Raw genomic sequence first — 11,021 nt, forward strand, 5'->3', positions numbered from 1 at the left:
ATTTTTAAAAATTAACAGTGAAAATATCTTAGGAAAGAAATGGTTAATAAGGTTTTTTAATAAAAAAAAATACTTTATAATATTAATGTGTTTGGGAACTTGAGATTTAATCTCATTTTATTTTACAGAATATTTGTGCCAAAGTGATTTATGTATCAGATCTTCTGACTACTAGTATAATTTTCTTTCAAATAAGCCATAATGTCTTATAATAAAATTAATAGATTTTTAAAAAATAGATTTCCTATGTTTTTATATAGGAAAAACTATAAAAATAAACACATTAGGGTATTTTATGCATTTATTCATTGCATATAAATTTGAAATTTTCTGTATTAATTTTGAGAACATGAGAAAAGCAAAGAAAATTGTAAATCATATTTTTTAGGTTGGAACAAGCAAAAGAGGCAGAATCCAAAGATGCCTTGAAAGATCTGGTAAATCTGATAACTTCCCTAACAACATATGGTGTCAATGAACTAAAACCAGCTGGAATTACCACAGGAGCTCCCTTTTTACTGCCTGGATTTGCAGTACCTCAGCCTGCAGGCAAAGGTGAGTTTTTGTCTTTGATTTTGTTTTTGTTTTTTTTTTTTTTCATTCTGAGTCACCTAGAGAAGTAAAAAAAGAATGAATTGATCTGATTTTGATTGCTCTTTATGTTACTTGTACAGAGGCAATATATGTTATTTTCTGTTGAAAGGATAAATAAATAAACTTCATTTATGGGAGAATATTGTATTGAAAATAATGACTTAGATTGGAATCATTGAATTTCCTGAGATGAGATGTATACTGAGTGTATAGATTGTATATAACTTTTTAAATCAGTCTCACAGTTAGTAGAAATCCACATAAATCTTATTAAGCAGTTCAAAGCTTCATTTTATTTAAGAAAGAAATAGGAGTCTCACAAAACTACTAAGGCTGAGTATAGCAGTGTAATTTTAGAGTTTGTTGTTTCATTTGATCACTCTAATTTTGACATTGGCATAATAGCAGTTATAATAGTATAATTTTGTACTGATAGAATTAATTCAGCAAAATCAACCTTTTCTCTGTTTGCCTGAGGTTGTTGCAGTTATAATAGGGACACTACATATCTTACCTGGGATCTCCCATGATGGTTGTGAGAATTCACTGACATAATGTCTATAAAAGAAAGTGAACTATAAAGGAAGTTGTCCTTTAAGTTCATCATGTGGCACTAACCTTTTTAAATTTCAATTTATTCAGAAGAAGAATTGGTATAATATTTTATAAAATGAATGGATCAATCTAGATTATTTAAATTTCCTTTGTAGTTTAAGATTCTCTTCTCTTATTTCCTATGTCCTACTTTGTAAGGTTTTTATATGTGCTAAAGGAGATGAGACTATTCCACATGAAAGGGAGGTGGATTATCTCTTTTTTTTTTTTGAGTGTAGTATTGAGGTATGACTTGCATACATTAAAATATCCATCTTAAATGTTGAATTTGATTATTTTTTGCTGTATGACCATGATAATCGTAATATGGAATATCCCCTTATCCTGAAAGTGTTTTCCTTTTCTTTTGCATTCTGTTCCCTCTTCCCTGTCCTACCTGCCCTCATCACCATAGATCTCCTTTGGTTATGCCATTCTCAAATAAAGTCATAAACTAAAATTACACAGTACATAATTTTTTGAATTTAGACCTTTCATTTTTTTAGATCCATCTCTAGTATCATGTATGTCAGAAGTTTGGGTGCTTTTTGCTAGATAGTGTTGGGTGCTATTAGTATCCATTGTTTAGCTATCCTGCAGTTTGTTTATTCAGCAGCTGATAACATTTATTGAACTGTTATGAATAAAACTAAGAACATTCATATAAAATAAGTGTATGTGTGAACATATGTTTTTATTTCTTTGGAGTAAGTAACTACCAGGCTGTAGAATTGTTTGGCCATATGGCAAATATATGTTTTACTTTATGAGAAACTGCCAAACTCTTTTTTAAGTGACTGTTCCATTTTGCATTCAAATTAATAACATACGAAAGTTTGCTTTGCATTCTCATCAGTACCTGGTATTGTTAGCCTTTTTCTTTTTGGTATTCTAGTGACTGAAATAGTATATACTTGTGTTTTTTAACTTGCATCCTTACAGGTGATTAATGATTTTAACACCTTTTCATGTGGTTATTTGCCATCCGCATTTCTACTTTGATTCAGATCTCTGTGCCCAGAGTTTGATAGAATTGTTTTATAGATTTAAAAATTCTTCAGCTATTCTGGATAAATCTTTAATAAGATATATATATATTTCTATTTTGTAAGTATGTTATGCTAGTCTTCATTTTCCTTAGTAGTATCTTTTAAAGAACAGAAGTTTTGGTTTGATGATACCCAGTTTGTCTTTTACCATATTTATAGTTTGCCTTCTACTAAAAAATCTTTACTTAATCCAATTTCCTAAGATTATTTCTTATGTTTCTTCTAGAAATTTAATATTTTAACTCTTGCATTAAGCTATATAATGCATTCTAAATGCATTCTAAGTTAATTTGTGTATATTACAGAAAGTAGGGTTTGGTGGTTTGGGTTTGTTTACACTCCACCAATATGGATGTCCAAATGTTGGCCTTGTATCTGGGACTCACACAGCTTTATTCCATTGACCTTTGTTTATCCTCAGGCAAAACTACAGAGCATAATTACTATCACTTTAAGGTGATATCTGAAAACCAAGTCATTTAAATTGGCTACATTTTCACCTTCACTTTCAAAATTATTTTGGCTATTCTTAAGTCCATTGAGTTTCTGTGTAAATTTAATAATACTATATAATAATTCTGTATAAATTTAATATCATATCAGTTGTTGAAAATTTTAAAAAGCCTGCTGAGATGTTTTGCAGTACCTTGCATCAATAGATAAATTTGGAGAAGAATTGACATTTTAATTTTATTGAGCCTCTAATCTACACATATATAGGTTTCCAATTGTTTGGGTTCTACCTTTTTTCTCTCAGTACTACTTCATATTATACATTATACAGAACTATTCTTAATATTCTTTTGCTACTACTGAGGAGGAAATTATTTTCTTAATTTCACTGTGAACTGCTCATTGCTAGCTTATAAAACTGTCCTTGTTAAGTTTGATGATGAGTTTTCATGTAGTGTGTTTTCTGGGTTTGTCTTTGTGTGGTAGATATCTTATTTATCTATTTTCAGGTCAGTGATGATGTACTATTGCCCAGGAATAGAAATGAGGAAAGCCAGTTGTGATGTGGCAATGAGAGGATGAGACAGTGATAGTCCTTTAAATTCTAACTCTTGCTTTGGGCTATTTATAAGTCAAGGTTGTATATTTTTATCTGGCATTATTTTAGCTTAATTGTTGACATTACTTTAGCTTAATTTTTGTCAATTATTTGCTTGGAGTAATTTGGGAGAATTATTTTCTTTCATCAGCTGAAAAGAAAATTCCTGTATTGCTTGGCATGTTTGAAAAATCGATATTTAAAAATATAGCTGGTACCTAGGCATAAATTTCTTTAACAAATATATATGTGAAGAAATTGTACATATAACATAAAAATGAAATGATTTTCCAAAGTAAAATTTATGAGAGCTAGAGTATTACAGTTGTGAAGGGAAAACTGGAACTCAGATTTTTTTCCCTCTTCCATTCTCCTGTTATGATTCTTACTGCTATCAAACAATTTTTCAGCCTGGAATTCTTTTCAGATTGAGAAATAACTGTTAATATAGTAAAGGTCAGTCAATCAATCAATCAATAAAGTGCCATACACACTCATATTTCCAAACTGTGTAGCCTGTATATAAACAGCATGCTTTAATTGTCTAAATATATCTAATATTTGGGATTTATGATTCTTGAATCACAATTTCCGTAATGATGTGTTAGAAATTTAATCGGCCTTGTTATTTTTAATTAATTGCATGAAGGAAATAGGACTTTTTGTGAAAACAGGGTTTGTTGTTTCTAAATAGTTAATAAGTGTTATATTAATGTTTGGCTTAAATAGACTAGTTTGCCATGATTAAAATATCCATATAGCACCTATTTTTATGTTCTTGTTTTCTATTTTAGGTCACAGTGTGAGAAACATCCAGGCCTTTGCAGTTCTTCAGAATGCATTTTTAAAAGCAAAAACCAGCTTCCTTGCCCAAATCATCCTTGATGCCATTACAAATATTTACATGGCTGACAATGCCAATTATTTCATCCTAGAGTCACAGCACACACTGTCACAGTTTGCAGAAAAGATATCTAAACTCCCAGAAGTACAAAACAAATACTTTGAGATGCTGGAGTTTGTTGTTTTTAGCTTAAATTATATCCCTTGTAAAGAACTTATTAGTGTTAGCATCCTCTTAAAATCTAGCTCGTCATACCACTGTAGCATTATTGCAATGAAAACTCTTCTAAAGTTTACACGACATGACTACATATTTAAAGATGTGTTCAGGGAGGTGGGCCTTCTGGAGGTCATGGTAAACCTTTTGCACAAATATGCTGCCCTCTTGAAGGATCCAACACAGGCACTAAATGAACAAGGTAAAGCATTTTTCCATAACTTTTATTTGATACAGGACTTTGGACAGGCAATTTTGTTCATGTTTTGCCTTTTGTGTGATTATAATGTAAATGACTTGCTAATGTACATTACTGTAACATCTCTCAGACTATTTACCAGAGTTAACTTGTTCATGAACACTCTGTCGTAGAATTGGGGGAGGGAAATCTAGAAGTGACTCATTTTGGTGGACGAGAATTAAGCTAAAAACTGAGGAAAGGTTATACATGTCATGTCCAGGCAAAGGTACAGAATAGGGGTTTCAGGTCCTAATGTGTCTCTTTTGCAGAAGAGGACACTTACTGGGAGGGGTTGAGTCTGATGGGCATGGAGAGACAGGTCTCTGGACGAGGTTGATCTCAGCCAGGCCTACCTGAAGATAGGCACAGCAGGCTGCTGGGAAAACTGTCCCCAAGTAGTTAGTGTTTGCTTCTGTCTTCTGCGGCAACAAGCTCAATGACTCTTACCCAGAAATGTCTCTGCCAGAGTTTTCAGGGCTGCCTAGAGCCCCAGACTCCTAAGTCAGAAATCCAGGCCAACTTTCCTCTTGTATTTGAAGTAAGCAAAATTGGAATTACCCAGGCTTGACCAGGATTACAGGACTGGTTAGTAAGGAAAGCTCAACAGAGTATTGGTCTCCTGACAAGCTGTTGCTCTACCCAGTGTTAGAGTTTTCCCACACAAAGTGAAACTTCATAATTTTATCCTTAAACTCACATACACTCTCCGTGTGGAAACTCCTCAGAAACCGAGAGTTGCTTTCTAGTTTTGTGCCTGAGAAAATTAAACAATTTTTGTTGACTTCGCTCATTCCTGTACCTGAAGGAAATTTAGTTACTTAACTCATAAATCTAGTTGTCATATTTAACCTACTTTTAGTAATTTGGGTAATTTCCAGTTTGGGATGATTATGAACATTGTCAAGCATTCTTCCAAGAAAAAAAATTGTAAATGTCTTTTTGTAGAATGCACACATATTTCCAGTGGGTATATATGTGACATTGGATTTGTCATTTCATTAGCTGTGTGTGTGTTCAGTAGATGGGAACTGTGGTAATCAGAATGATGACTCTCCCAGAATGTCCATGTGGTGATTCCTGATCTCTAGAACCTATGTTAAGATTGCTAGTCATTGGACCCTTAAAGAGGGAAATGGTGGATAACCATAGGGTCCTGGAAAGGGAAAGCGGGGAGGAGGAGGAGCAGAAGCGAATACATGCTATTATAACTAAGGCTGGGCAGACATGGTGTCTCTGTCTCAGAAGGTGAAAGAAGGATGGAATGAGCCAAGAATGTGGGCACCTTTTAGAAGTTGGAAAATGCCATGAAATGGGTTTGCCCCTCTAGAAAAGGAATATAACTTTGCCAACACCTGATGAGATCTCTAGAAATGCTGGCGAATAAATGTTAATTCTTTCAGCCAAAAGTAAAATAATAACTTCTGGACAAAGTTAGGGTGTAGCTGCCTCACAGTGTTTCTAATTATGAAGAACAAATAAATATATCTCTTCAGTGATATTATGTGTATCACATATATTATAAAATGTGATGTTTATAGACTTTTTATTATGTCTGATGCAGTGGTATCTGACCCTTTTAACATTAATAGTGTTGGACAAGTTAAAACAAGTTAAATATATCACACTATTGATAGACTTGTCTTTCTTTTTTGGTACATTAAAATTTGGCATTCTCTTGTTGCTCTCCATGACTAGTAAAACCCCTGTGAGAGGTATACATGTAACTTTGGTTGGCATTTTCATTTTTAATATTTGTTAGATAATTATAACTTCTAAACATACCAAAGTGAAATCTGCCAACCCCAATCTTTAACTTATTTTCTGTAGCTGTTACACATGTTTATCACTTTTAAAGGTTAAATTATTTTAGTTGTATGGGGGTGAAAGTGAATATGAAAGAAATGCCATTAAAATTGCTAAAACTATCAAGAAAAAATTAGCTTATAATGAGTGATTTGGACCTGTTATTATTCTTCCTAGGGGACTCAAAAAATAATAGTTCTATTGAAGACCAAAAACACTTGGCTTTGTTGGTTATGGAGACCTTGACAGTGCTTCTTCAAGGATCCAACACAAATGCAGGTAATTTGGGAAGCTACTCATAAGAGCTTGGCAGCATATTACCTCTGCTTTTATCCTTCTAATAGTTCTTGCTTTTGAAAATGTCCCTGTGTAATACTTTTTACTTTTATCAGTATAGCAATGATATATACAATATCTTTGCATTTGTTGCTTTTTATGTGTCATATGTCTCAAATATTGTTTTTCTTTAATCTGTATTATTAAGTTTCTTCATTGAATACCTTTGCTTATTTGAATATTTTCCAAAAAATATGTTTCATGTGGCAGTTTTCATTAAATCTTTTGCTTTGGTCTCAACTTCTTTAATCCCTTTCTACCTGTCATTAACAGACAGTCCAACTGTATTGACAAATTATCACTCTTGTTTTTAAAATTGATTACTTGGAATTTTAGCCAACATAAGAAACCTCTCAGTCAACAAGGTCAATACAACTAGAGAGGAGTAAGTGATGAGGTGAGTTTAGTTAAGTTGGCTGGACTTAGTTGTTAGGAACTTCTCAGCCTGTGGTGATGAATTCATATTGGGCTTTCAGATATTATGGAAAGTTATGAGTGATAAGCTAACATACACACCATGTGTGTCTCTCAGCCTGAATGAGAGGAAATTTAATACTCAACATATTTAAAATACACTTTGTATTCCAGGTAGCATACCAAGCATTAGAGATATAAATAATTCTTGCTCAGAGAAAACAGAATCTGATTGAGAAAGATGGAGATATATGCATATATATATGGCCCTCTCTGGTGGCACAGCAGGTTAAAGCACAGCACTAAGAAGCTAAAGCCACTTCAGCATGAATTCATTCCCTGCCCGCCCTGGAGGTGATCCACATGGCGCGGTGGCAGACCTCTCCTGACCCACCCGCTGCTCTCCTCAGCAGTGTACTTCATTGATCTGCCAATTCTGTCTCCGATGAATCCTCTCACCGCCCCTGCACTGATGGCCTGTACCCCAGTTCTGTATGCATAAATAAATAAATCTTTAAAAAAATAATAATAATTTGAATACAGATTTGAAAATGTCAAGACAGAATTGAATGAATTTAGTATCTAATCAAATAATAATTATGACAATTTAATTATCATAGTTTGTTATATTTTAAATGGGTTCAATGTTAATGGTTGTCTATGAATAATGTGTAATCTCCTTATTTCCACAGAGTAGATTTAGTTGGTAAAGATAGCCAAAAAAGTAATGAGGCTAACTAACAATTTATATAGAAAATTAACTTTTGATGATATGACCTACAGTTGTACAGGGATGGGATAAATGATTCTATTAATGTAGGAGAGTGTTAACCAAAAGTCACTTAGTACTTCTTTCAGAGTATGAGACATTTTCACAACTTTCTTTTCTCATCAGCTATCTTTTCCATATTAAGTGCTTTTGGAGCACTTAAAACAGTATTGCTCATAGAATGGTCTCAAAAAACACGAGCCATTGTGATTAGGTACGGACAGTAACTAGGTGCCAAGAAGGAAGTAAACAAGACCTTCCATGTGATAAATCTCAAGTTCATGTCTTATCCTCACTATAACTTCCTGTAATTCTAATAAAGTTAGCAAATAGTAAGTCACTAACTAGAGAAGACAGTGGTTGTTTCAACAAGACATACTGACATTTATTCAATCAGCAAATGTTCATTAAAACAACAAGAAGGAAATCCAAGTTTAATGGGTGACCAAGCATATAAACAAGTAATAGTAAAATTGTGTGATTATAAATTGTTATTATAATAGTGATAGATGCATGATACCAAAAGCATAAAGGGTGAAACCATTTCTTTGCAGGAAATACTACTTAGTGATTTAAGTCATTTGGTCCATGTTTTTTTATACTAGAAGATGACAATTGATGTGAGAATAGTTTGACTCATTGGCAGAAGCACAGGCTATACAGCTAGGTTATTTTCGTATAAATAAAGCTCTGCTACTTGCTGACTCTGACCTTGGCCACAGCACAACTTCCATGTGTCTCATTTCCTCACCTGTACAGTAGGGGATGAGCATTAAATAAATAAATTACTATATACAATGCCTTTGCAGTGGTACAATGACTGCTGTTTTCTATTCTATTATATAAGTTATTCATATTTGCTTATGTGTTCTATCTAACTAAAATGTTTGGATCCTTGTCATTTTCCCAGCAATAGAATAATTTATTCCTTTACCATTTTTGCTACTACTTTATAAATCTTGTTCAGTTTAAATCTCATTTATTGTGGGATTATTTGTCAGAAAGCCTTTTACTTAAATTGAATTCAGATATAGGTTAAAGTCTTCAAATAATTATATGGGTCTCTTTGGTGTCTACCTATTTCTGAATATTCTAGATTTAAGATATTGGAAAATCAAGGCATTAATTTTTAATTAAGGAAATCTATAGAAAATTTGCATATACTTTTGCTGATATCCCACAGAGCAGTTTTGTGTTGTAATTTAAACGGTGAAATGACTTTGTAGATTTTATTTGCATTCTTTTGCGTTAATCTTCCTATAAAGAAATAAAACTTTAATTCATCTGGTTTGTCTCAGAACAGCTTCAGTTAACTCTGGTTGTTCTTCTCCTTCCTCCTCTAAGGAATTTTTCGGGAATTTGGAGGTGCAAGGTGTGCACATAATATAGTGAAGTACCCTCAGTGCCGGCAGCATGCCCTGATGATTATCCAACAGTTGGTGCTCTCTCCAAATGGGGATGATGACATGGGCACTCTCCTGGGCTTAATGCATTCAGCCCCACCAACAGAACTGCAGCTGAAGACTGACATTTTACGGGTAATTTTGATGAACGTGTTTTTACTCTTTAACTACTACAGTCTGTGATTATTTTCCAGTGGCTTCAGTATAAATTAGAGATAGGGAAATTAACCAAACTGTAACAAAGAAACACTACTTTCTGTGCATCAAGAATTTGGAAAAGCTCCAGTCATTCAATGCTTCTTTCAATATTTATTAACACATGGCTGATAAACTATTGTAATAGTTGTCTTGGTTTACAGGATTATCCCTTAAAAAGTACTTTAGTGGGGCCTTCCCTAGTGGTGCAGCAGGTTAAAGCACAGCACTAAGAAACTAAAGCCACTTTCAGCATGAGTTTGATCCCCACCCCTAAGGTGACCCACATGGCACAGCAGACCTCTCCTGCCCCGCCCACTGCTCTCCTCAGCGGTATACTTGTCAGTCTGTCTGTTCTGTTCCCGCTCTGTCGGGTGAATCCTCTCACCACCCCTGCACCTCTGGCTTGTACCCAGGCCCTATATGCATAAATGAATAAATCTTTAAAAAAAAAAAAAGTACATTAATGAAGTATATCTTCATAAATAGCAAATATTACTAAGAAACATTTTCTGTTCAGTTGAAATCACTTATAGTAATATATGTCTGTGAAATATTGCACAAGGCATTATGCATGAATATGGTTTGTAGGAAAGTAATAAGTATTCTAGTAAGTATCAGACAGTCTACTAGTTTTGTTTGTACATGCCTTTATGGTCTAGTCCTTTGCAGTCCTATCAAGTATGAAATGCCTGTTTTGCTCATTAGAAAACTTAGTTTAGAGAGATCATCTAACTTAGGTATGTTTATAAAACCTTGTAAGTAATAGAAATGACCCCAGATTTCAAAACCCATTTTTTTCCCATCACATTATTGTGCTGTACAAAGACTCACACACACATACACATCCTCTTACATTACTGCATTCACTTTCTAAGAAATGTCTAGAGTCAAACTAATATGTCCACATTTTATTTATTTTTAAGTAAGTTTGCTTTGCAAATAAAGTTTAATGCATAAGAATATGGCTAGCTGAATGAGCACAGCCAGATAAGTCTCCTGTGGTATGATTTTGGAAAAAGTTGTTCAATTTTTCCAATCTGGGTTGTAGGCCAGAGGTGTGAGGGGTGAGAAGATTCACCAGAGACACAGTGAGGAGCAGAACAGGCAGATGAACTAAAATACATTGCTGAGGGGAGCAGCGGGCAAGACAGAAGAGGTCTGCTGCCAGCTGTGGGGCAAAGGGATTCTGCAGTGGCTGGTGATAGCTTGACAGCACTGTCTTTACCCCCTGCACCATCGGGGAAGGCCCTGTGAATTGACACTTACAATAAGTTTTATTGTTTATGTAGAGCCATTAATATTAAATAACATATTAAACGAAGTTTCTAAGTGCCATAAATCAGGATAATTATACTAACATCTAGCATTTATTGACTATTGGCTAATTGTCAGTTACTGGTCTGTGAATTTATATGCATCTATTTATTTAATCCCTATGATAAAAATAGGTACTGTTAGCATACCTGTTTTACAGATCACAAACTGAAACCCGACTGGTTAAATACCTTT

General features: G+C 33.9%; 1 protein-coding gene across 1 annotated transcript in view; it reads left to right on the forward strand.

The window, feature by feature from the left end:
• Positions 1-11,021, forward strand: part of WDFY3 (WD repeat and FYVE domain containing 3) — a 173,107-nt gene that overhangs the window by 35,482 nt on the left and 126,604 nt on the right. Inside the window, exons 7-10 of the mRNA XM_004681148.2 lie at positions 389-555; positions 4,083-4,550; positions 6,570-6,671; positions 9,256-9,449. Of these exons, the coding sequence (XP_004681205.1) occupies positions 389-555; positions 4,083-4,550; positions 6,570-6,671; positions 9,256-9,449 (931 nt within the window). The remainder of the gene's footprint in view (positions 1-388; positions 556-4,082; positions 4,551-6,569; positions 6,672-9,255; positions 9,450-11,021) is intronic.

This window comes from Condylura cristata, unplaced genomic scaffold (assembly GCF_000260355.1).
Source record: "Condylura cristata isolate star-nosed mole 26May11 unplaced genomic scaffold, ConCri1.0 scaffold00012, whole genome shotgun sequence".
NCBI classification, from domain to species: domain Eukaryota; kingdom Metazoa; phylum Chordata; class Mammalia; order Eulipotyphla; family Talpidae; genus Condylura; species Condylura cristata.